Source organism: Ctenopharyngodon idella, chromosome 19 (assembly GCF_019924925.1).
Source record: "Ctenopharyngodon idella isolate HZGC_01 chromosome 19, HZGC01, whole genome shotgun sequence".
Taxonomy (NCBI): Eukaryota; Metazoa; Chordata; class Actinopteri; order Cypriniformes; family Xenocyprididae; genus Ctenopharyngodon; species Ctenopharyngodon idella.
Window position 1 is genome coordinate 11,037,875 of NC_067238.1, and position 26,245 is coordinate 11,064,119.

Below are 26,245 nucleotides of genomic sequence, written 5' to 3' on the forward strand. Positions count from 1 at the left end.
TCTGGTAACAAGCAGGATGTGTTTGTAGGCTTTTTTTTTTTTTTTTTTTTTCAGTGTTTTTGTGAGGTTGTTGTAAAAAAAAAAAAAAAACTGGTGACAGCTCCAGTCTGGGACAGGACACCAAAAATGCACTCTATTTTTCTATTTTTTGAGTGAACTATCCCTTTAAGCTATAGCAATACTTTTCTGTTCCTAGAGAGCTCATTTTCCAGCAGAGTTTAGTTCTGACTGTAATAGGTTGTTTGCAATCACGTGGTTCTGGTGACGCGCGAAATTAATGTGGAGGGCAAGCAGTGAAAATTAGAATGGAAGAGATGGAGAAAAGTCCGTCTGTGCTGGTTTAGAAAGGTATAAACAGAAAATCACAACATATTTTGGACGTGAACCTTATGTTATGAAGAGGAGCGATTTTTCTACTGAATTGAAAGACTTGACTGCCATCGAATAGGTAGATATAGAGAATGTGAAGCTGCCGTTACGCCGTGTTCAGGTCTAGTCTGGGTTGTTTATATTGCGCTGCCTTTCTACTAGTGACGTTAAGGGCAGCATTTTGATTTTCTTTCGTGATTGTGAAAAATGTCGCCATTGTAGGTTATTTATGCTGAATCGAGAATTGCAACAGGAGCTCACATCATCGTTCAGGGAAAAAACTGGACGGTGTAATACAATTTTCGCCTTTTCTACGTGTAAAAACACACTAAGGGAAGCTGGTTGAGGAGGGGAGACGCCGTATAGCAAATCTAATAATGTCACTGATTGAACCCACTCCCTATCACTCAATAAAATAATCACAAAGCTGAGTGTTTTTGAAAGTGTTGTATTTTGTTTGGTTTAATAATTAACATTACATTTGCGAGTATGACCCTCACTCGGCTTGTGAATGAGTATACACGCAGCCACTTCAAAACTGTTCACAAGCTTCTATGGGTTTGATTTTGGTTGTCATTTGTTGAAATAAATAGGGGAGACCAGGGACAGTTGTAACACTTTTTGCAATTTTTATCAATACATCAAAAACCATTTTTACTGGAATAACCAATTTGTTATATTATAAACTTCAATCTGTCAACTGCTGAAACAATGTATTTAATTGGTTTTATGAAATATGTACAGGTTGCAAAATTGATTTTAATACAGTCTCTCCACTGTTACAACCGTCCCAGTGTACAGGGACGGTTGTAACATGTCTAAAATATACATAATGAATCAATCATATACTCAAAATAAAAAATATTATTTATCAGTCATGTTATTGTGACTATTCATTTCATGTTTTTTAAGTAATGATTACCTTTTTTTTCACACGAATGACAAAAAAAGAGGATGAAACAGTCAAATTATAATGCAAGAAAATTATTTATTGGGTAGAACACCTCAAAAAAGTTTAAACATGAACTCAAACATTCTCAACAACAGAGAGAGAGAGAGGGGGTGGGGGGCTCGGTAGGCCTAGTCAAATGTGATTTGATGACATTTTACATTTAATTTGCAATGCACATTGCACATTTTACTTTTAATTTGCACATTAAAGAGAAACTATGCAGTTTTTTTTTTTTTTAGCTTGATTAGTTTTTAAAATATAAATGAAACTTGGTTGGTGATACTGGGACAATTTTAACGGGGCGTTACAACCGTCCCAGTATCACCAACCATGTTTTCATCTCATGTGAACTAGCTTGACTGCTAGTTTGACACTTGTTAGCCATTTCTATTTTTAGCTTACAAAACAGTGATTCTAATAATACTTGTTTGAATTCATAGACATTTGATCCTATAACAGCATCCAAAAAAGTAGATCAGAAAGGATAGTAATTTTTTTACCTCAAAAACAATCTTTTGTAGATAACTCCGTCAGGAAGATTCAAATGTGGCTCCCTTTATGGCAAGAATGGAGGGAAACTAACTGAGCATGTGCACAGTGAGTGTCATCACTCTAGGTTGTTTCTGTTTGGAGGAATTCAAGGTGTTACAACCGTCCCCTGTTGCAACTGTCCCCACAAAAAAAATAATAAAAAAAAAAAATACAGTGTGTCTGTCATAGACTGTAAAAAAGGGTGTATCCGCCCCTCCGATTCTCCTCCGTGGTCATATGGGAAAGTGAATATTTACAAAGAAAACATCAAAACTACAGTTACATTTCCAACAAAAAATGGATCGACTTCTGTCAGCTTGTTGAACACTTTTTTTTTTTTTTATTTGGACATTTTCTACCATATGATGGCTGAAGCAGCAGCGCGTGACACTGTTTCCACGGTAACCAGATCAACACTGTAAACGGAATTCTACAAAACTGAAGTGAAAACAGCAAATGATCATGCAATGGGATAAAATATCTTCTCTTCCCTGCAAACGATACCATGAAGAATGTGATTATTTAACCAAGTCAAAAACAAAAAAAGGTAAGCAGGTATCCATATTCATTTCAGTATCGGCAGACGCAAAACGCTATAAAAGATGACAACTTTTAAAGTTAAAAAACGATATAAGTTACGTAAACGATAAAAGCTCATTGTGGTTTGTCGGTTTGATAGATTTGATCAACCATAAACGACGCAAAACATAGGAATTTTGAGTTTGTGATGGGATTCCTATATAGAAAAATCACTCCTTGCCCTCCAGCCGCATTTCGCGTGCAGCAATGACGTCATGTGCAAACAACCTATTAAATGAAACGGAATCAGGAGCAATTGGAAGTGCTGGTGCCATTACGCCTAGAGATGGCGCTGCTGCTCTTCCTCCTGCAGCTTGTTTTGTCAGCATTCTGCACGCTGCGCTGCCTTGTGCTTGTCAGACACTCTTCTTTGCCCTCTGGTGGGAAAAGAAGGGTATTAGCCATTGCGCTCTCCTACATTAGTAGTGTTTGTGGTCTGTTATGGACCCTACAATGTTTCCCACGTGGTGGGCTTTGTCTTGTACACTAATGTGGGGTGGAGAAGTGAAGCCATGCTTTCGAGCTCCTGCAATGTGTTTCTAGAGCCCGTGGTTATGTTGATGCTTTCGCCGTGGACGCCGAGGGATTTGGTGGACAGACTTTGCCGTAAGCAAAGGTATGCATCATGCAAGTTGTGGCATCAGCATCACTGCAGTAGGGACTTCCAGGAACCCTCAAACAACAACTACACAGGCTGTGTCAATAATAAGCCATGGAGAATCTAAAGATGACAAAGCAAGAGCAAACAAAGCAAACAAAGTGACCTGATTAGGGTACCGCCATACACTCATGGAACAAATGAGAACATGGAATTTTTTTAACCTATGAGTGTCCGTCAACCAAAAAAGCAATTTAGGGGAAGGATATGAGCTGTAAGATCATGTTTTGGTGGCCATTAAAGATATTGGATGAGAAAGTGCACATTCTTTTAAAATTTTTCTCTTTTTTTTCTTTCTTTTTTTTTTTTTGACACCAGCTGTTTATGCACAGCTTCTGCTATTCACTAATGGTTGCCTCTGTATTATATAATTACATTTTTTAGTGATTTTAACCAAAAATATAAACTATAGTAAATAAATATAGTTAGTAAATATTGTAAAATAGTAATATCTATTAGATCCTTTGAACATGTGAGAAGAACTATAGAACATTTTAAATACTAATACTAATGAACCATGTCTTTGTAACTATTCTGTGAAACACTTATTCTGTAATTATTGTTATTTATACTATAATTATTACTGTGAATGTGTAATATGTTTAAAATGGGCATTGTAAATATAAATTAAATTGCTGTTACATTCTCTGGGATCATTTCATTTTCTGTGCAGTTTTTGGTGTATGGATATTATGAATTGTAAGTATGAAATTTAAGTATGTTGCCGCATGTAATATTATAATATATGTGTGTGTGTGTGTGTGTGTGTGTTTGTGATTTATGAGGACACAAATTTGTATAATGACATGGGTATTACACTGGCATTACGAAGTAAACATGAAATATGAGGACATTTCATGAGTCCTCATATTTAAAATAGCTTTAAAAACATACTAAACAATGTTTTATTAAAAATGTAAAAATGTAGAATGTTTTCTGTGATGGGTAGGTTTAGGGGTAGTGTAGGGGGATAGAATGTACAGTTTGTACAGTATAAAAACCATTACGGCTATGGAATGTCCTCACTTTGATAGCAAAACAAACCTGTGTGTGTGTGTGTGTGTGTGTGTACACCTCTACATTTTACAGGCCTCAGGTCTGGATCAGATAAAAAAAAAAAAAAATACCATGGTCATCTATTTTTGCATTACACAATAACTGTGGACAAAAGCCCATGTGACAGTTTGCGGTTTGCAATTAGATACATTCCAGGAAAATGTGAGCTGTAATAAACATTCATGTTAAAAGTTAGTATTTAAAATGAGAAGGAAGCTCAAGCCATAACCTGAAGAGCCTTGGTGAGTATAATCTATTCAGATGTTTTTGAAAATATGTTGGACTGGAATACACACGTTTAATTATTTATTGTGTTGAAAGTCTATAAAAACAGAGTAGTGATAATAGTCAAATTTAAGCTATAATGTTACCCTGCTGATATGAATGGGTTTTTTTGCATTTTACTTTAACATCAGCTTTTACCATTAGTTGTCATTTTTTATAAATGCATCAGAGTATTATATTTAATTATCAATTAAAAGTGAATCTGATGGACGCTAGTTATTGTTTGCGGTTTTATACACTCCTTACTTGTATCAGAAACCGAAAACTTTATACCTAAACCTGATCGTATAAAGATCCAAATGAACATTTTCATTTATCTAATTTCTTTTATATTTTTGTTTGCACATTCAATTGATTTGTATTACCAGTACAGCATTTTTTCAAAAAGCTTACTAATACATTATGGAAATCAAATGTTGTATTTGTTAAAGGGTTAGTTCATGATTTTTCTAATTCATTTTCATTCATTTCATCTTCGAAACACAAATGACGATCTTTGATGAAACATGAGAGCTTTCTGTCCCTCCACAGACAGCCATAATTGAAACTTTGATGCTTCAAAAAGTTCATAAAGAGATTGTTAAACTAATCCATATGAACTGAGCGTTTTAGTCCATTTTTTTTTGAAGTGACACGATTACTTTATATGATGAACAGATTGAATGTAGGCTTTTATTCACATATAAACATTCATCAACTCACGCATCAGTTGTGGTTAATGGAAGCTCAAGTGTGACGTGTGCAAGAACCAATGATGTTCATTCTTGTTTGTTTTCGTGCTTCAGTGAAAAAAAAGAAAACAGTGGCTCAATTCTAAATATGTTTTCAAAATATGATGAATGCAAATCATATACAGTTTGCTGTCTAGGTGGCTTAAATGTCACGGAACTGTGTATCAAAGGAGCCCATTGATTTTATCAAGACTGATAACAGAGGTATAACTCTTGGTAAGTTCCAAATTAAACAATAATAATAATAATGAAAAAAACAGGAGAATACATCTAAAATAAGTGTATGTATATATTACAGGCGGTATCTTCTGAAGAACCGGCTGTTTTCTGAAGTGAAGAACATTACCACAAGCCAACAACAATGTCAGAAGATGCACCTACAGCAGTGTATCTTGCTATATATATCATCACATTCCTGATTGGGTTTCCTAATAGTGCACTGGCATTGTACTCATGCATTAACAAGATTCAGAGGAAACCCATCCCCATTGACATATTCATGCTGAACCTCGCTATTTCTGACCTCATCTTTCTCACCTTCCTGCCCATCAAGATGAAAGAGGCCGCAGATAACATGGTTTGGAACATGCCCTATTACCTATGCCACTTCCATCTGTTCGTCTTCTTTCTTCCTGTCTATTCGAGCAGCCTGTTCTTGACAGCAATAAGCGCTGAGCGCTATGTGTGTATAGCATTTCCAGTCAAGTATAAAAGTCCGAAGAGAATCATTTACACAGTACCTGTATGTGTAGGCATCTGGGTGATTGTTGCAGTAAGTTTTATATTTGTTTACAAGGCAGCATACATAGATTCTGATGAAGCCGACAACACCACTAATCAGCGCCCTCTGGTGACAGAACCTCAGACATGTTACAGTAACTTCACAGAGAAACAGCTCAGAGAACTGCTCCCAGTGCGGCTGGGTTTAGCAGTGGTGTTTTTCTTTCTATCCCTCCTTACCTGCTGCTTCTGTTACATCAGTTTCATTCGTATTTTGTTAAAATGTCCTTTCATCAACCGACAGCGTAAACTCCGGGCAATTGGACTGGCTCTGGGGACTCTCCTTGTGTTTGCCAGTAGTTTTGCACCCCTCAATATATCACATTTAGTAGGCTTCATCAACAAAAAAAATCCAGAGTGGCGCATGACAGCTTTAACTCTGAGCACTTTGAATGCATGTTATGATCCTATTATATTTTTCTGTATCTCCAGGGAGATGAGAAGGGTGATCAAAGTATGTGCTAAGGCTTTTTTTCGGTTTTATGCCAATTTGAAGGGTCAGTTCACCCAAAACAACAAATGAAGATATTTTTAATAAAATCTGAGATATTTCTGTCCCTCCATTGACAGTCTATGCAACTACCAGTGTGATGCTTCAAAAAGTTCATAATGAGATCGTAAAATTAATCCATATGAATTGAGATTTCATCCATATGAAAATGTGTCAATTTCATGAACACAAAAGAAAAAGAAAATTCTAAATACTCATAAAAGTTCATTTGACTGAACTAATTTGTTTGAGTTTGTCCCACTCCAATCAATTAATTATTTTGAGCGTTAGGGTTTACAGTGTATGGATTAGATTTACGATCTCTTTATGAACTTTTTGAAGTGTCAAAGTGGGATATGTAGCTGTCTATGGAGGTACAGAAATCCCTAAGATTTCAATAAAAATATCTTAACTTGTGTTCTCAAGATGTACAAAAGTCTTACGTGTTTGGAATGACATGAGGGTGAGTAAATGATAACAGAATTTTCATTTTTGGGTGAACTATCCCTTTAAAGCAATGAATTGTTGTTGTAAACTACTTCTATTTAAATTACACAAAGCAAATAAACAAATGTATGATATTGTATCCTAAACTTCACATAAAAGTGCTGTATGTGATTTTTTTATGTAATGACAGCCTATGCAGAAAAGGATCCTACCCCAAGAGGGAAAAAAAGGCATCACACTGATCTCTGTGACAGTAGTGTCTGGCGCCCAAAAATAAAGTGGTGCGGGCCGTGGTTAGATTCTTCATTTAGCCAATCAGAAGGCTTTTGGGGTGCTTTCTGCCTGTCAATCAGTTTGCATGTTCACAGTCGGGAGTAAGTGAATTGGAAACCAAGAGCCTGATCGATTAACTTTTTCATAAGTTTGGAGGTTTCAAAATGTTTGTGATTTTTAGTCTGTAATGGGAGAAACAAAGCTTTTGGAAACCTGAATTGTTTGAACCAATTGGTTCGCAACCAGTTTTGGGGAAAGTTACTTTTGAAAGTAATGCATTAAAATATTGCCTTACTCCCTAAAAAAGTAACTAATTGCGTTAGTTACTTTTTATGAAAAGCAATGCAATACTTTACTTTTGCGCTACTTATTCTAAAAATTCTTTACAATTCACATCTGTACAGTAGCAGGCGCCGCTCAAACAAACCTTTCAGCTGTGCTGCCATTTTGGATTAAAGAAGAATAGGATGCAGGAGAAAGAAGTTCATCACTCTTATTTCTAATCTAAAGTAATTTTTGATAATAAGTATGGTTGAATTACATCATTGAAGGTCAGTAGCACAGATATTGGTTAATAAAGTGATTAAATACATAAAGTATATTTGTGGGGACCTACCTATAGCTACTATTATTATAATTAATACTTATTATGATGTTTGCTGGTCAAACGGACTAGAACTGGTTTTAATAGCTACAACTCATCACACTATGAAAAATAGTAGGAAAGGAGGGCCTGGGAGGAGGAGGGATGGGGATGGTGCTACAGGAGCGTGATTTGTAGAACTTTCGCACACTGGATAAGAAGACTTGTGAAGACTTTCAACCAGCATAACAAAAAATATTTTTGAAGCAAATCACCTACTACCCTGCATTTAACACAAGTGGGGTTTGTTCCGAGCAAGACAATACTGCACCCTGTTCAGGCCCTCTTACATAGTAAATACAGATATTACTTTAATTTAACATTGAATAGTTAGTATATGACTGCCTTGAAACCAGTGGTGTGGGGTAGTGTTTTAAAATGAGGAGGCAAAGTCCTCATTTATGTCCCTGTTACACAATTTTAAGTTAACATTACATAAAAAGAGAGACCAAATACAATTCTATTTTGTTATTTTTACACTATGTAATGTTCTGTTTATTAAAACCAAGTATAAATTTCATCAAGTTAGTGTTTTTACTCATTTTTACATTTATTCCAAAATAATAACTAAAGGCAGTAACAATTTAAACAATCTATATTATTTATAAATATTAAGCTTTTACTTTTAATAGTCAATTTATTTTCAGCAGTCATCAAGCTTGTACACACTGGTCACTCACTCACAGACACAAAGATGTACCTTTAATTTCACCACGCTGATTGCTCATTTAATGATTTTGACATAAAATAAAGCGGTGATATAGCTAAGTGACAGTTGTTTTCTTACTTTTTAATTAGTCTTCCATTAACGCCATCACTTCATTCAGACCGATTCGACAAGAACGCGCACGAAAACAAGAGGCGGGATTTATCGCACAAACCAATCATAACCGATCATATCCAATCATAGCGCAATTGAGGCATTGCCTCCTCTCATGTGACTTTCCCCCATTCATTCTCAATTACCCCCCACTAAACCCACCGCACGCTTAGGGGGCTGTGCTTTGTTTCTGTGAGCTGAAGGGAGGCACAGAGACGCGGGCTCCCCGCTGTAACTTCACCTGCGGGTGTCGCTGTTTGACAGTGTTTCTTTAGAAAAACGAGTGACTTTTACACTTTTTAATGTCAAATTTTGTAACATTTGCGTTGTTTTATTTTTGTAATATCGATTATTTTCTCATCCAGTTGTTTTTTTCCTCGGAGGAAACGCCCTTGCTTGAAACCGATGATGATGGTGTCTCTTTTAATAACTGATATAGGCTAATACTGCTCTGCTGACTCTAAGTAATCAGTGTAGTTTGCAGCTCCCTCTGTTGGTGAAAATAATCACTAAACGATTGCTCTGGTAACAAGCAGGATGTGTTTGTAGGCTTTTTTGCAGTGTTTTTGTGAGGGTGTTTTGAACGTGCTGTTAAAAAAAAAAAAAAAAAAAACAGCTTCAGTGACAGCTCCAGTCTGAGACAGGACACCAAAATGCACTCTATTTTTTGAGTGAACTATCCCTTTAATCTATAGCAATACTTCTTTCTGTTCTTGGAAAGCCCATTTTCCAGCAGAGTTTAGTTCTGACTGTAATTAAATGAAACTGAATCAACTTACCAAGGACACTAGGTTTACTTAAAATTACAGCCAGGTGTGGAACTAAACTCTGCAGGAAGTTGACTCTCTAGAAGAAATGAGTAACCCTGAGCTACAGGAAACAGGCTCTTTTGTGGAAGCTGTAAAATGAACGTTTTATTTATTCTCATAATGAACCTGCTGTATTCATTTTATAAATTGCACATACTGATGCTTTGTTTAAATTTAGACGTACTTTAGTACATTGTGAAATTTAGTTGTCTTAATCATATTGTATTCTTTAAACATTAAAAGAAATTACCCTTTGGCTTTTTTAGAACAGCCTACACTTGTCTCATCTTGCTGAAAATGACTCACTATATACTATTGAATGTCGGGTTTTCATGTTTTATGGGGACATTCCATAGACATTATGACTTTTATACTGTACAAACTGTATTCTATCCCCTAATCTTCCCATCACAGAAAACTTTCTGCATGTTTACATTTTTAAAAAAATATCACATAATATGATTTATAAGCTGTTTTCCTCATAGGGACCAAAATATCCCTACAAGGACAAGGATATTGACATCTTTGTGGGAAAATTTTGTCCCCATGCATAGGGTTTACTAGAACCATAGACGCACACACACAAACACACAAAACAAACACTTGCTTCTTATCTTGCCAGTATGTTCTTTATGTTCTTGGGGAGCCTCATATACCCCATATGTGGCAGTAATGACAACTTCCTGTGTTCTCACTAACTGTTCCCAGGGTTGCCAAGTGACATTGTTTGATGAGCCTCAGTGTTGCAGATTATGTTCCGAATTGATTAAATTTCCGCTGTTTTGAGACATCGCACCCATCACGTAGTCTAATTATGCATTCAGAATGTCTAAGACAGAGGTGAAGGGAGCTCGCAGACACTTTGTGTGATACTGGAGAGACACAAAATGCTGAAGATCCTAATTTTCCTACATTGTAAAGGTGAGTAATTTTGTTTATTAGACATGTTTATTTATGAACAGAGAATATTTCTTCAACTTCAGGCACATAGGGAATGTTGCAAGGAGTGATTTTTATTAAAACTAACAAATATAAACTTTTTTTGTTATATGAAGATCAAATTGAAACTAAAGTGGAAACTTTTCCATTTCTTTTATAATTTTTGCCTTTTATTTTTATGTATTATTTCACACAAAAGCCAGACTTTAAAATGTAAAATATGAAAATCAATAATGCTTAAATCAATAATCAATAAAACAATTTTGAATTTTATTGTATAAAAATTATTTATTTAAATATTTCATACTTTCCTACAGTTGTGGCGTCATTTCCACAACACAGTAGAATTTTGCCCCAATAAAGTTAGTAGGACTTGTTGCCAAGGAGGCAATGTGAAGAGCATTAGTAATATTGAGAAAACAAAGTAAAATCAGTGTAAATGTCATTATTATTTTGTGGCATTTACAGTTAAGCTATGTGTGTAAATATGTTTTAAGTATGATGCAAAAATGCTATGAAAATGACCCTTTGCAAGACAAAGGATTCAATCATTTTATTACAAAAATGTAATTTCCACTACTGTCATTTCCATCAGAATACTATTGAATACAATTCATACTTTTAAATTTAGTGGAAATGAAACTGTGGTGTTAATTTTCATGACTTTGTTAGAAAGTGTAATACACACACACACACACACACACACACAATTAATTTAGTAAGAGTAGGAGTTTTTAAAGGATTAATTCACTTTCAAATGAAAATTACCCCAAGCTTTACTCACCCTCAAGCCATCCTAGGTGTATATGATTTTCTTCTTTCTGATGAACACAATCTGAGAAATATTAATGAATATCCTGACGAATCCGAGCTTTATAATGGCAGTAAGCGGTTAATAAAGGCCTTCTGAAGCGAAGCGATGCATTTGTGTGAAAAAAAATATCCATATTTAACAAATTATGAAGTAAAATATCTAGCTTTCACCAGACTTCTTTTCCGTATTAAAGTTACGAAGAAAGTGTAAACTGGTGTCGCGTCGGTTACACTTTTTCCGTAAGTTGAATAGAGAAGGCGTAGGACGTAGCGTGAAGGCCTGTACACACCGGGACGAATATCGCGTGCGATTATCGCCTCGTGACTAAACAAAGGGCGCCAATGTGAGTGTGCGAAAAACGGCAGGGGTAAAAGCGTCATTTTTTAAAAAACGCCTCGGGTTCGTTTTTTTTGGTTTGACGCGCCGCGTTAAAAACTGGCTGACCAATGAGATTGCCGCTTTTGTTCACGTGCGTGGAGCTGCTGAAGTTACAGTAAAACACGACTTGGTGGCGCTCAAACACAAAACGGTCTTGCCGAGCACACATTGATACCAAGACGACGAAGAGGAAGTAAGTAGACGAGGAAGACCCCTACAAACTATCCCTGCGTCTCAATCAGCTCTCTAGCTTCCTAGGTCGTGTATCAGTATACCGTGTAAATGAATGTGGCCGACTCCCTGATCAGTGCCCTGACTACTGAACTAATTGAGATGCACGCTATGGGTGTTCTGCCAGTTCTTGGCCACACCAATAGATGTGTATTATTTCTTTATTTTTACTGTTCGTTTTTTTTCTTTTGCATTCAAGAAATATAGTTGAGAATGTCTATTTCATAAATATGTTTATTTGCACTACTGTCATTGTGACTTATTTGCACTACCATTTCTGACTACCATCTCTCATATGTCATGTATATGCCATATATGACATTTTATATCTGTATTTTTGTCTTCTTTAACTTTATTAATATCATAAATATGTTTATTTGCACTACCGTTCAGCACAAGCGCCATATACTGTCAGGGAGTGAATTTGCACGTTCACTCTGCGCATCGCCAGTAAAAATCACTTGGGTATGAACACAAAAAACGTCTCGAAAAACACTGGCGATAAGCGCGTGCGATATTCGTCCCGGTGTGTACAGGCCTTAAGGTTTTTGAACTGCTAGAGTTTTACACTTTCTTCGTAACTTAAATATGGAAAGCGTTCTGACAGAAGCTAGATATTTTACTTCATAACTTGTCAAATATGGATTTTTTTTTACACAAACGCATCGCTTCACTTTAGAAGGCCTTTATTAACCCCCTGGAGCCGTGTAGAATATGTTTATGATGGGTGGATGTGGATGAGAGTTGAGAGTTAATTTTTCAGTTTGTCCGTTATAATTCTTTGTACCTTATTGACTTCTACCGTTTTGTTCTCTGCACAGTGTTTCTACCACCTGTTGACCATCTGTGAGGTACAGTCTAATGGCCAAGTTGGTCTACCAGATTCTCTTGGTATTCTACATCCTCACCTTCTTGATCGGCCTTCCTGCCAACATCCTAGCATTCTTTACCTTCTGTCGAAAAGTTTACCACAAACCCACCCCTATTGACATTCTCTTGCTAAACCTGACAATATCTGACCTCATCTTCCTCGCAGTCCTGCCATTTAAGATGAAGGAGACCATTGACAGCTTCAACTGGAGCCTTCCCTATTACCTGTGCTCCATTAGCAGTTTTCTTTTCTTCTCCACTATCTACACCAGCACACTATTTCTGACTGCGATAAGCATAGAACGCTATCTAGGTGTTGCGTTTCCGATCCGATACGCTTTAGGCCGCCGACCACGCAACGCTGTGATTGCAAGCTGCTTCCTCTGGCTTCTAGGATCTCTCAACCTCAGCATCGTGTACATTGTGCCATACATAAACTCAACTGACAACTCAAGCAACAGCAAGCTACAGCCCAATCCCCACGTGAGAATTTGCTATGATAATTTCACCATAGAGCAACTGAACATTCTACTTCCGGTTCGTCTGGAGCTTTTTCTCGTGCTTTTCTGTATACCCTTCCTCATCTGCTGCTTTTGCTACATAAACTTCATTCGAATTCTCTCCAATCTGCCCCATCTCGGAAGACGTCGTAGACTCAGGGCTATTGGGCTTGCGGTTGGGACGCTGTTGGTTTTCACCATCTCTTTCAGCCCCTATAACGTCTCACACGTGGTTGGTTTCATCCACGAAAATAGCGAGGAGTGGCGTCACTTGGCTTTAATCACCAGCACTCTAAATGCCTGTTTGGACCCCATCATCTTTTACTTTTCCTCGGCTGCCGTTCGCAGTGCGATACGAACATGTGTTAATGGTCTAAAAGAGAAAATGCACATTGTAACATACAGAAGATGCTGTCCTGCTGGCCCTTCCAAATCTGAGGCCTACAAGGAGACAAACCCACCCGTTGACCTGGGGTGAGCACCGAGCCACAGAGAGTATTTTATTTCATTTAGGCCTTTAGAAAGTGTTGTGTGCATGTACTGTGAAGTTTATGTTATGAAAGGTAAAATAAATCTCAGTTGAATTTAGATTATACATTTCCTGCAGAAAGTTTATGAATTCTGAGTGGTCATTTGGATTATTTCTTGAATATTTCTTGTAAAACCAGTAATCTTTGTTTTATTCACAACAGTGTGTCATCTTTCCAAAAGTATCATGTCAAATACCCATTTATGGAGGTGACTTTCTTACCCCAAGCATGCATGTGCATTCACATGTTGTAGCACACAACATCAAATTATAAACAAAGCTTTCTGAGTTAGTAGTAAAGTAATTTTTCCTCACATTATGTTATTAGTCCCCATAAATTGACTTTCTCAATGGTAAGAACTATAAACATCTGACATTAAAGGAGCTGATAACCAAAATTTACTGATGCATTGTGTTGAGCCTTTAGACTCCTCTTTAATGATGGCACAATATTTACATTTGCTGATAACAAATGTCTAATCAATAATACTTATAATACAGATACTGTTATTGAAATCCTACTGTTATATTTTTATTATATTTTCCTATCAAAATGTTATCACCCCTTCTATGTAATACATTTTAATGAACAGTCACAAAATGACAACAACAAGATAAAAAATCATATTTATTAAAGAAACAATACAAAATGTACATGTAAAACATGTTTAGTATAAAATTATAAAATATATAAATATTATAAATAAATAAATACATTTTTTGTTTTAAATAAATAAATACATTTTTTTTTTTTTTCGATTTTTATCAAATTTTGGGTTAACAGATTGAACCCCATGATTTCACCATCGTTATTGCTTCTATGAGTTAAAACGATTGCATAATCTCTTCGTTCAGGTTTTGATAGGGCAATAGAAGCCTCTTCACACGCTCTTTCTTCAGAAATTTTCCCAAATAAAGAGAAAAACACATCTGGATTTTTCTCATTAAATGTAGGTAGGAATTTAACCATATTCACAATATTACAGGGCTGAGAATCAAACCCTGATGATCATTAGTTGAACTCTCAGATCCGACACCACTTTCCCTTCAGCAATTAATCTGGTTAAGGTCGAAGTTGATAATAAGATTTAGAAAGTAATTCCTTACTGGTGTTTGATTGGCAGAATACTGTAGAGGTTGCAAGTGCAAGAATTATTTTCAGAATGTTTAAGAGCTACCCCATCAAGAAAACAAAAAAAAAAGAAAAAGAAACCTCTTCAGTGCGCCCACATGCAGCTCAACTGCAAAGCAGTGTACCCGCGTCCGACACACCAAACAAAACAAACTAAAATAACAAACTACAACAACAAACTGCGTTAATCAGTCTATAGCATAACACGGGGTTAACTTTAGCTCTATAAAGCAGTCTAAACCGCATTATTATTTTTTTTCTTTTAGTCAAGCCAATGCAGTTGGCTCACTTGACATTCCCTCTCCAACACCAGAGAAAAAAACAAAATTGCAATCAGAGGGTGTTCTCCAAGGCACTTCTTCAAACTGTGGAGGTAACTTGGAATAGAGTGTCTCTTTTTCCCTCATTCCTTATTATCTTCTGAGCACAAAACAAAAGGTTTTGATGTTTTCTCTTTTTAACCTTTATTGGGACATCTTCTCTCTGATGTTTCCATGTTCCTCCGGTTACCATGGGATGATAGTCACAAAACTTATCCCATGATTTATAATGTATCATCATTAAGATGTTGTGGAAAAACATGTCAGGATACCGAATCACTTCTGAGAACAAAATGGCACATATTGCAGTGGCGTCTTCAGGGGTCTGTACATAAGATTTAACTTTGTCATGGTTCCCCACCATGTAGTTCCAAAGTGTCTCAGAATACTTTTTATTGAACTCTTTTGATGTTTTCATTGTTGCATAATTAAGATTTCTGTTATCTTTTTCATCTTTTCCGACTGGACAACAGTACAGATCACTTGCTTGCAACCGTATTGTGAATCTACCAACTTGAAAGATGATATCCTGCCTATTATGCTTTTCTTGTTTATACCAAAATTCAAGGAGAAAAATAATTATTTTGGCATAGTGGAAAAAATTGATTATTTTGATGGTTGCACCGTTGTTATTGTTCATGTCTAAGTCTTCGATGCTCCTGTCAGCAATGTTTTTAATTTTCTGAACCGCACACCCTTCCCAGGATGTACGCACTTCAAATGGTTGGTCAGGTATTTTTGCGGTGGAGTTTTGATTATCTGATCCTTGATCAATTGTATCAGGAGTATCGTTCAAAAACTTCTTCTCGTTCATAACCTCTTGCTCGAATGACAGAACAACTTCTGGCCTGCTTTCAGTCCCCTCACGATTAGACTGCTAGAAATTTCAAACACAAAACATGAGCTGCACAGTCAGGATTGATATTGATATTTAAATGATAATTGTATAACAGATCTAACTTACATTGTTCCCTCTTTCCTCCAAACATGAGCTTTCCTCAGGCTCTTTGTAGTCCTCAGGCTGACTGTAGTCACTAAAATGTAAACAAACTGTAGTTAGGTTGTGAAGTTGAATCCTCATAAAATCCAACATGAGAATAATCTTGACCAACAATGACTATATATAATATATCCACTGATAATCAATTTAATGTGGAATTGATTTATTTTGTATTTGGGTAACAGATTACATTTTATTTTAAAGGACTTTTATTTTGACATGCTGTCAATATAATTTTGACATCATTTTTTGGAGTCAAAGGAAATTAAGTGTCAATCCCAAATAAAAGTGTTGAGAAACTCTTTGACTTGGCCTACCCTTTTCTTATCCTTTTGCCATTTCCCGCAATGAAAGTTTCATCTTCAGGTGGGCAGTTAAATAAAGGTCTCCTGGTTGCAACAGAAAATTTTTCAGTATGTAGAAGCAGACAACAATGATTATCATATAGTATCAGATATACAACCCGAATTCCGGAAAAGTTGGGACGTTTTTTAAATTTGAATAAAATGAAAACTAAATGACTTTCAAATCACATGAGCCAATGTTTTATTCACAATATAACATAGATAACCTAAAAATGTTTAAACTGAGAAATGTTACAATTTTATGCACAAAATGAGCTCATTTCAAATTTGATGCCTGCTACAGGTCTCAAAATAGTTGGGACGGGGGCGTGTTTACCATGGTGTAGCATCTCCTCTTCTTTTCAAAACAGTTTGAAGTCGTCTGGGCATCGAGGTTATGAGTTTCTGGAGTTTTGGTGCTGGAATTTGGTCCCATTCTTGCCTAATATAGGTTTCTAGCTGCTGAAGAGTTTGTGGTTGTCTTTGATGTATTTTTCGTTTAATGTTGCTCTAAAACCTTTATATACCTTTTAGCATTCATAGTGCCTTCCAAAACATGCAAGCTGGCCATACAGTATGCACTTATGCACCCCCATACCATCAGAGATGCTGGCTTTTAAACTGAACGCTGATAACACGCTGGAAGGTCTCCCTCCTCTTTAGCCCGGAGAACATGGCGTCAGTGATTTCCAACAAGAACGTCAAATTTGGACTCGTCTGACCATAGAACACTTTTCCACTTTGAAACAGTCCGTTTTAAATGAGCCCTGGCCAGTGGTGGACGAAGTACACAAATCAAGAACTTGAGTAAAAGTACAGATACGTATCATAAAATATTACTCAAGTGAAAGTATTTAGTGCTCCTTTTCAATTTTACTTGAGTGAAAGTACAAAAGTACTTGATTTTTAATGTACTTAAGTAAAAAAGTACTGATTGATGAATGTTTATTTTGTAATTTTATATCCACTTATATAATTTAATTTTATATTATATATTTTATATAATCCTATTGCTCAAAATAATTATGAATGATTATGAATTGTCAAATAGCCAGCACTAGTCAGTATGGATGGAAGATTAGTGGATTCAGATACATAATATGTAATGTGTATTGACAAACAATATAAAAACAGACGAAACTTATAGGGCTAAATACATAACATTTTTAAAAAAAAATTGCTGCAGCAGCGGGGAAGATGAACGTGCATGCATTATTTTAATTTGTGTTAGAGTTGATTCTGGATAAAATGAGAATCAAGATTTTTATTTGTTTTTTTCAAAAAGAAATGATTCTCCCATGATTCTGAATAGACAACTAAACAAAATTGCATATAATTAATTACTAGAGGACAAAATATTAATTAATTAATTTAAAAAAAATAGGTTTGAATGAATGATTTAATGACTCACTCATAACTATTACACTTGTTTCATTACTGGATGAATGAATGTTTTTGAACAAATCTTTTGAATGAATCATTCAATGTCAAATACATTTTAACAGTCACTTGTCGCCTCCTAGTGCCGTAACGATGTAATCGATACAACCGTTATTTGAAGCGGCAAGTTAGTTTTAAAATGTGATTTGATCTGATTGAATCGAGATCGCGATCTGTAGACACATTGTTGTGGACGTGTCCGCATTAAAGCCTTTCAGTGGGCTTAAACAGATCGCCCTTTACAGCAGATTTAGCTCAAAAACAACTGACCTAAATATGATTTTCAGTTACAATAATTCATCCTAAAATTCAACATTAGTAGGCTGATTTACTTTTCATCATCAGTTGTGCACGCACTCAGAGGATCCCCCAGTTCTTAGCTAATTTTCAGTCAGACAATGAAATTCATTCACTGGAGACGTGCTCTGAACGGATCATTGAATCAATGATTTGTTGACTCGAGAACAGCTGCAACACGATCAGTCCAGTTCGCGAATGAATTGTTGATGTGATTTGTGAATCGATTTAACAGGATGATTGAAAAGAATCAGTTTGTGCACAAATCGGAAGCCGCTTTTCTGCATCTCTGAGCATGTGACGATTTCTTCATTTTAAAATAAGGAGTAACAATATGTTTTATGAAATGTAGTGGAGTAAAAAGTATGATGCTTTGGAATGTAGTGAAGTGAAAGTAAAAGTTGCTCAAAATAAAAATACTCGAGCAAAGTACAGATACTTGAAAAATGTACTTAAGTACAGTAACGAAGTAAAAATACTTCGTTACTGTCCACCACTGGCCTTGGCCCACCGGACACGACAACGCTTCTGGACCATGTTCACATATGGCTTCCTTTTTGCATGATAGAGCTTTAGTTGGCATCTGCAGATGGCACGGCGGATTGTGTTTACCGACAGCGGTTTCTGGAAGTATTCCTGGGCCCGTTTAGTAATGTCATTGACACAATCATGCCGATGAGTGATGCAGTGTCATCTGAGGGCCCGAAGACCACGGGCATCCAATAAAGGTCTTCGGCCTTGTCCCTTACGCACAGAGATTTCTCCAGTTTCTCTGAATCTTTTGATGATGTTATGCACTGTAGATGATGAGATTTGCAAAGCCTTTGCAATTTGACATTGAGGAACATTGTTTTTAAAGTATTTTTACGCACTCTTTCACAGATTGGAGAGCCTCTGCTTATCTTTACTTCTGAGAGACTCTGCCTCTCTAAGACATCCCTATTATAGCTAATCATGTTACAAACCTGATATCAATTGACTTGATTAGTTGCTAGATGTTCTCCTAGCTAAATCTTTTCAAAATTTCTTGCTTTTTAAGCCATTTGTTGCTCTCGTGCCAACTTTTTTGAGACCTGTAGCAGGCATCAAATTTGAAATGAGCTCATTTTGTGAATAAAATTGTAAAATTTCTCACTTTAAACATTTGTTATGTTATCTATGTTCTATTGTGAATAAAATATTGGCTCATGTGATTTAAAAGTCTTTTAGTTTTCATTTTATTCAAATGTAAAAAACGTCCCAACTTTTCCGGAATTCTGGTTGTACATTTACATTGTAATAAATATACAAACATGTGGAATGAACCAACTGCCTTTATGTACTTGGCAAATGCGTTACAGTAAACTGAGGTACAGTGAATTTGAAATATAAACCTCTGAGAGAAAATTATACCTTAATGTAAACGTCATAATATTATGCAACTGATTACTATATGAACAAACTGAGGGAGGTAAAGAACCTACTTTGGTGACTTGAGAGATGACAAACATGGCTCCTCTTTACGAGACAGCGATGTGATCTTGGGAGTATCTGTTTTACAGGCAAAGAACAAGTAATTAAAATTATATATTGTGTGAAGTTTACCCTGTAAGTTCATGTTTGTGTCCAGTCCATGATATTAATGCAGCTGTCTTTATCATTTAGCAAGCATTCATCCAAAGGAACTTGTCAAATATTACCCAAGCTTTGACTGAATGTAACTAATGTACTGCATCCTCATACAATGCCACAAAATGTTTAGCAACATATGAATAAAAATGGACCTCTTTTGTTCTGTTCAATTGTGTCATCCTCAGATGAAGGCCCAGCATTCAGGTTGGTCTCAGGAAAACACACTTCTTCTGAATCAGAGTTCTGATGTTTGATGTCAAATAGACAAAATTACTCTTTTTGTTATTATTATCAAACTATAGTTTCATAACTAAATGTTACTTACTTTCAGGCTTTTGGCAGAGGAGTTTTCAATTGGGACTGCATTTTCAGAAGAAGTTTTCACTGCTTTGTTGATGCTGAAAAATTATTGACGATTAGTGAAGATCTGAAATATGCATTCAAAAAAGAAAAGAAAAAAGGAATCAGTCGCAATCGCACATTATTCTTACCTATAAATGGCCTTCTTTGTTTGGTCTTTTTGGTTTGACGCGTGAGATGCTGAAGGCGATGTGAATGATCGGGCAGGTGTGGTCCTCGACGAGTCTTCTTCATTGTATGTTCTTCAGAACGAGAACAAGAAGAGAGAAACTGTTCAGAGCTCATGCTGCCACGTGGTCCGTTTGATGAATCCATGAAGGAAGAAAAGCTGAAGCAGAACATTTCCTCAAAGAAACTCAATCATGAGGTGCATAATTAATACACTTTTAAATGGCATCAGTTCCTTCTCTTCAAAACAGGAGAAGTGTCCCAAATATTTTTGGATGGAAGCTTTTGGATACATGTAACCATCTACCAAAGTGCTGGCAACAAAGGTTGTTGCTGGTAAAACATTCCTTTGAGACAAATCTTGAAGAAAATGCCATGTGCTGTGGCCGTTTCAGGCATTTGCATCAAAATCTATTGGTCCATTCGTTGACAACGTCTTGATGTTCATGTAACAAAGAAAACTTCCCTCCAAAATATCTGATATATCCAGTCAGATTGCATATCACACAACACATTCAGTGATATTAAAGCATTATAGTGGGGATCAAATTGCTTGCAGGTCTTGTCCTTGATAATGTACTGGAACAGGGTTGGTTAAGCTTTGCTTTTTCAGAAAGCAATCATCTAGTCCTTTTCCCAATGCATTCTTCTTCTATTGTACCTCAAACATTTGACGAAATAGTGAACTTGTTCTTGCCTATAACCAAGGCAGGGGATGAGAAGGTGTGTGCCCTCCAGTATAAAGTGGGGTATTGACATAATGTTGCTTGCAAAACAAGTTGCTACAAATTCTCCAATATTCATGATTTCTCCAAATACATCTCCAACTCTGAGCCTTATTTCAGAGATGTTTAAAATCTTCTAAGATGATTTGTTTTTTTTATTTTTATTTTTCTGACTGGTGAGTCCATCTTCATCCACCATAATTGCATTGCAGCATGGGCTACTGACACATTGACATACAGTTGTATTGTCCTTGGTACCTTAATTGGAGTTTTACCACACCAAAGGTTGCACTTACATTGTTGCAACCTTTTTCCCGCATGTAGACCCGTCTTTGGACCGCTTTTCACGATTGCGCAGCGTGACCGACATGGCCGATGCTGTTCGTACATCCAAAGAAATGTTGTTAAAAAAATGTACTCTGGACATTTTGTTGTAGATTTTTATTAATTTGTAGTTTAAAAGGTGGTTCCATTTGAATTATTGGCTCAACAGACAGAAGTATTACAGTTTGGACAGAGTACCTCCAGAAAGTTCACCCTTCTCGTATCGATATATCCTGTGCTTGAAGTTATAAGTGTCCGCGGTCGTGCTAGAGAGTCCCAGCGTGTCATGCACGCCAGACAGTGAACCTGCACTTCAAGCACTGCACATCTACATCTTAATATAACTTGATAAGCATCAACCACTTTGTGACTGTTAGATTTGTCCATCACCGTATTCCCCGTTTAGCTTGGCGAATCTTCCATAACAAACTGTTGAGGATTTGCTTCAGAGCACATCATCATCATTGGTCCTATTGCTGGCAGCACATGATCATTTGAGCGTTAAGTCAATACTTGTCAGCACTGCTGTAAAGGCATAAAAATGGCCAGTGTTCATCACGAGATCCTGGGATGAGTTATAGGCCTATCGCCACCTCAGTCAAGACAATGTAGAAGCAAGATTGTGCAGAATGCTTTTTTTCCTCAGACATTTATGTAGTTGGATTTTGTGTATTTTGTAGTTCTTCGAAGCTGTCAGAAACTTTCCAAAGAAGTTTTCCAGCCTTAGCTGTGAAGTTTTCAAAAGCTGACTGTGTTCCAAGGAATGTTGACACATGGTGGATGGAACGCGACTTTGAGATGTCAGGTGTTATGTTCACCTGGTTATGGGAGGAGTGGGTTGAATACTTATCAAGCCATTTCAGTTTGAATTTCAATCTCTATTTATTCAGAATCTGAGACATTCATTTGAAATTTTTTATAAATTAACTGATAAATTACTTAGCCTATTTACATTTCAATCCCGTATTGTAGAATAATTGATTGTTTTAAAAGAATGATGTCTCATTGTAGGCGCAATGCACTGTATATCTGGCCGCCAAAATGCTAAGAATGTGTGTTCACATTATTACATTACTAGTATATGGGCTTTATATGATGTCAAATCAAAGTATTATCATTATTGTTATTATTATTGTTATTCATTTTTATTTTATTTTTATTCTTTCACTTTTGTTTCACATTCAGCAGCCAGAAATACACCATCTCCATCCAAACAGACTCCTCTAAAAACAAAACTCTCTAGAAAATGCTTGGTTGTTTTATTAACCCATTGGTAATACTGGGTTATTTTGGGTTTGTCAAATGCATCAATTGTGGATGGATCCATGTTTTCCAAAAAATATGTATTTTAAAATATATTCAATATATTATTTGATAATATTTCTTTATATTATATTTATATTTATTTGTACTAAAATATTATTTTTAAAAATATATTTAATATTTAAAAAATTAATGGGTATTAGACAATTAAAGTTGTACATCACTTGTTTTCTTTAATATTATACCAGTAAAAATAAATTGGATTGAAGTAACCCATCTTTTGATCTAAAGTGTTATGAATTGGATATTCAACCCACAATTTCTAGAGAGCAATTGTGGAACCACCCTTGAAACAGTTACACAGTATAAAACATATAGTACAAAAGGTAAAACATATAGTACGAAAGGTAAAACATACAGTACGAAAGGTAACATTTAAACATTTGACAACACAAAACAAACCCGTTGCTTTGCTCTGTGCACTTTTGTTGCTCTTGTTTCCATCCTTGGAGCAACACTGATTCTGACAGTGGAGTTTTGGATTATGGCACATCTCATCAAAATGTGTTTTTTCTGATAGACAAAAACACATTATACAAGTTGCATAGTGCTGTAACAGAAGATACTAAGGTCTTGCTTAGCTGGTGTAGCTTTTGCCTAACTGTGTGAATCTTTTTTTGGTACAGGGCATTGATGATGGTGATATTGTTTCAGTTGTGGTCCTGCAAGTCTTTGCTCTTACCTTCATCTTTGATGGCCCCCCTCCTCCTTTTTTTGCCTTTTTGTGGTTCCTGCAAAGGATTGATTCAAGATGGCATGATATTAAAAGCAAAGAACAGAAAAAGCAAAAAGAAACTTGCTCTCTGACGAAGCATGTTTGCAATTTCAGTTTTCATATGTCTTAAAGTCGCCCTGCAGTTAATAATGTTATCTCTTAAAAATCGTTGATCATCAAAAAGACATGTTTAAATGTTTCATTTCTTCATGCCTTAATGTAACCACACCCTTGCTTTATTTAAAGGGTTAGTTCACCCAAAAATGAAAATTGTGTCATTTATTACTCACCCTCATGCCGTTCCAGACCCGTAAGACCTTCGTTAATCTTTGGAACGCAAATTGAGATATTTTTGTTTAAATCCGATGGCTCCGTGAGGCCTACATAGGGAACAATGACATTTCCTCTCTCAAGATCCATAAAGGTACTAAAAACATATTTAAATCAGTTCGTGTGAGTACAGTGGTTCAATATTAATATTATAAAGCGACGAGAATATTTTTGGTGCGCCAAAAAAAACAAAGTAACAAATTATTTAGTGATGGCCGATTTCAAAACACCGCTTCAGGAAGCTTCGGAGCGTAATGAATCAGCATGTCGAATCCGCAGTTCGGAGCGCCAAAGTCACGTGATTTCAGCAGTTTGGCGATTTGACACGCGATCCGAATCATGATTCGACACGCTGATTCATTATGCTCCGAATCTTCCTGAAGCAGTGTTTTGAAATCGGCCATCACTAAATAAGTCGATATTTTGGGGTTTTTTTTGGCGCACCAAAAATATTCTCGTCGCTTTATAATATTAATATTGAACCACTGTACGCACATGAACTGATTTAAATATGTTTTTAGTACCTTTATGGATCTTGAGAGAGGAAATGTCATTGCTCCCTATGTAGGCCTCACGGAGCCATCGGATTTAAACAAAAATATCTCAATTTGTGTTCCGAAGATCAACGAAGGTCTTACGGGTATAAAATGGCACGAGGGTGAGTAATTAATCACAGAATTTTCATTTTTGGGTGAACTAACCCTTTAATATAGCCTATGTGAATTCATGAATAAGCAAATTAGGCCCCGCCTCCACTCAATCAATTGGTTTAATTCAGCCATATATGTTTGAACCAGAAACTGATTCAGAAAAAGAATTGGAGGAAGAGCGAATTACAAGTTGATCTATCAGAATGGTAATGCATTTTATGTATTGCTCTCTACAACGTCGGATACATAGCGGTATTTGATATGATTAGCCTTTGACTTGATTACATTATCAAACAGCTAATAATGTGTTGCTAATGTTACACAAATCATGTTCCCGTTCGCCATCTCAGAGTCAGATATCTGTCTTAAAAAAAACAGCATCCTTAGAAACTCTTTGAACATCATAGAAAGTCAGTGGAGAAAAGCCCGCCCTGCATGTTGACAGGATTGGTTACATGTTTGTGATGGTAGGAATTATGGATGGTTTTAAACTGCATTTCTGAGACTTTCTTTGGTAAACTGCTGTTTTAAAGAGAAAATACTCAGAAATGGTGCTGCTGACTGATGAATTTGTACATGGTTTGTCTTAAAGCATATTTAAATCATCACACAGACATATAAACAAGATAAAAACTTTAATAGAATTCAAATAATTCAAGTACTGTGTACTCTGATGTATCTTTGAAATTACGTCAAACCACAATGCATATATCAGTCTGAAGGATTATTAAGACTGTTTAAAATTAGTTATTTATTGTTGCTTTTTTCTTTTTGTACAATAAATCGCTGAGAAACGAAAACTGAAATACTGCATAATGCATTATCACATCATTATACAAGTCAGATCATTAGCATGTTATATACAGTATAAAGTATAAAAAATGAAATTGTTTAAAATAATACCATTTTTTCAGGCATGTGTGAAGATCGTCCTTTACTGTTTCTGTGAAAAGATGTCAGATTGATGTCAAAACATCTTCTCTGTGCTTTGTGCTTTAAAAAAGACAAATCTGCTCAGTCCAAAATGCACCAAGCTGTAAAAATGACCAAGAACTAAAACCTTCAGAGTGCTTAATTTGTCAAATAAAAGTAAAATGGTAATGTTCCTTGACATCCTTTAAATTCCGTTAAGCCGGGGACACATTTAACGATTGTAAGGCTGATTATGAATGTAATTTGATACTTACAACTGATCAAATGCCCCGAGTCAGAGCCAGTTGCGTTCAGTCTGTGTTTACAGTCAGTGTTTAAATTCCATGTGTAAGTATTTAAATCTGCTTCAGTCGAAGGAAACAGTCTGTGTGTTGAGCTCAGTCTTAGATTGTTTTAGCATTAAGTGAGTCCCCGGCTTTAGAGACAAGAGTTACATAATCTACTACTAAGATTTGGTTAAAACATTCAATTCCTGTTAACACATCTATTTTACAATGCTTGTCAACTCCAAAACACATCTCTGTTTTTTTTTTTGTTTGTTTTTTATTTTGAATCCAAATAATATTCAGGTAATAAAGTCAGTAGTTTTGAAGGACTTACCTGTTCATCGTTTTTATTCTGAATGAGTGAGTCCAGGGAAGCCCCGCCTCTTATAAAACCTGTACTGTCACAGATGATTTACATACCCTTCCGTATAGTCCAATCAAAAACTGTACCTATAGCTGAATAAATCGTTCATTTTGTCATTTATGTCAAAATCGACGAGTTGAGACTTGAGATATATAAAAACAGGATTTGCTTTAGAATGATGTGAGGTTTAAGTTTCCTTTTCTCGAGAAACGAAACTTCACAAACTATGGCAAGCTGTTTTAACATCTAATCCTTAAAA

At 35.9% G+C, this 26,245-nt stretch overlaps 3 protein-coding genes and 1 pseudogene across 3 annotated transcripts; 3 read left to right on the forward strand and 1 right to left on the reverse strand.

The window, feature by feature from the left end:
- The first annotated feature begins 96 nt into the window (after positions 1-96).
- On the forward strand, positions 97-3,762 carry LOC127501157 (free fatty acid receptor 3-like; annotated as a pseudogene).
- Positions 3,763-5,522: 1,760 nt separating this feature from the next.
- On the forward strand, positions 5,523-6,550 carry LOC127501390 (free fatty acid receptor 2-like). The gene has a single exon (XM_051873346.1). It carries the CDS (start codon positions 5,523-5,525, stop codon positions 6,462-6,464), a length of 942 nt encoding a protein of 313 aa, XP_051729306.1. The 3' UTR covers positions 6,465-6,550.
- A 3,704-nt stretch (positions 6,551-10,254) lies between these two features.
- On the forward strand, positions 10,255-14,892 carry si:dkey-211g8.6 (uncharacterized protein LOC794045 homolog). Its single transcript, XM_051872029.1, has 2 exons — positions 10,255-10,344; positions 12,607-14,892. The coding sequence occupies exon 2, from the start codon at positions 12,647-12,649 to the stop codon at positions 13,631-13,633; it is 987 nt and encodes a 328-aa protein (XP_051727989.1). The 5' UTR covers positions 10,255-10,344; positions 12,607-12,646; the 3' UTR covers positions 13,634-14,892.
- On the reverse strand, positions 14,300-26,180 carry si:dkey-211g8.8 (uncharacterized protein LOC108004533 homolog). The gene is made up of 9 exons (XM_051872030.1): positions 25,957-26,180; positions 25,327-25,366; positions 23,411-23,459; positions 20,154-23,241; positions 19,981-20,071; positions 19,681-19,747; positions 16,454-16,525; positions 16,101-16,170; positions 14,300-16,013 (listed from the first exon to the last, which is right to left on the reverse strand). The coding sequence occupies exon 9, from the start codon at positions 15,948-15,950 to the stop codon at positions 15,177-15,179; it is 774 nt and encodes a 257-aa protein (XP_051727990.1). The 5' UTR covers positions 15,951-16,013; positions 16,101-16,170; positions 16,454-16,525; positions 19,681-19,747; positions 19,981-20,071; positions 20,154-23,241; positions 23,411-23,459; positions 25,327-25,366; positions 25,957-26,180; the 3' UTR covers positions 14,300-15,176.
- Between the last annotated feature and the right edge of the window lie 65 nt (positions 26,181-26,245).

What these genes read in the sequence shown, in the direction of transcription:
- LOC127501390 (XM_051873346.1), top strand. Translation starts at nt 5,523, where the DNA reads ATGTCAGAAGATGCACCTACAGCAGTGTATCTTGCTATATATATCATC.
- si:dkey-211g8.6 (XM_051872029.1), top strand. Translation starts at nt 12,647, where the DNA reads ATGGCCAAGTTGGTCTACCAGATTCTCTTGGTATTCTACATCCTCACC.
- si:dkey-211g8.8 (XM_051872030.1), bottom strand. Translation starts at nt 15,950, where the DNA reads ATGAACGAGAAGAAGTTTTTGAACGATACTCCTGATACAATTGATCAA.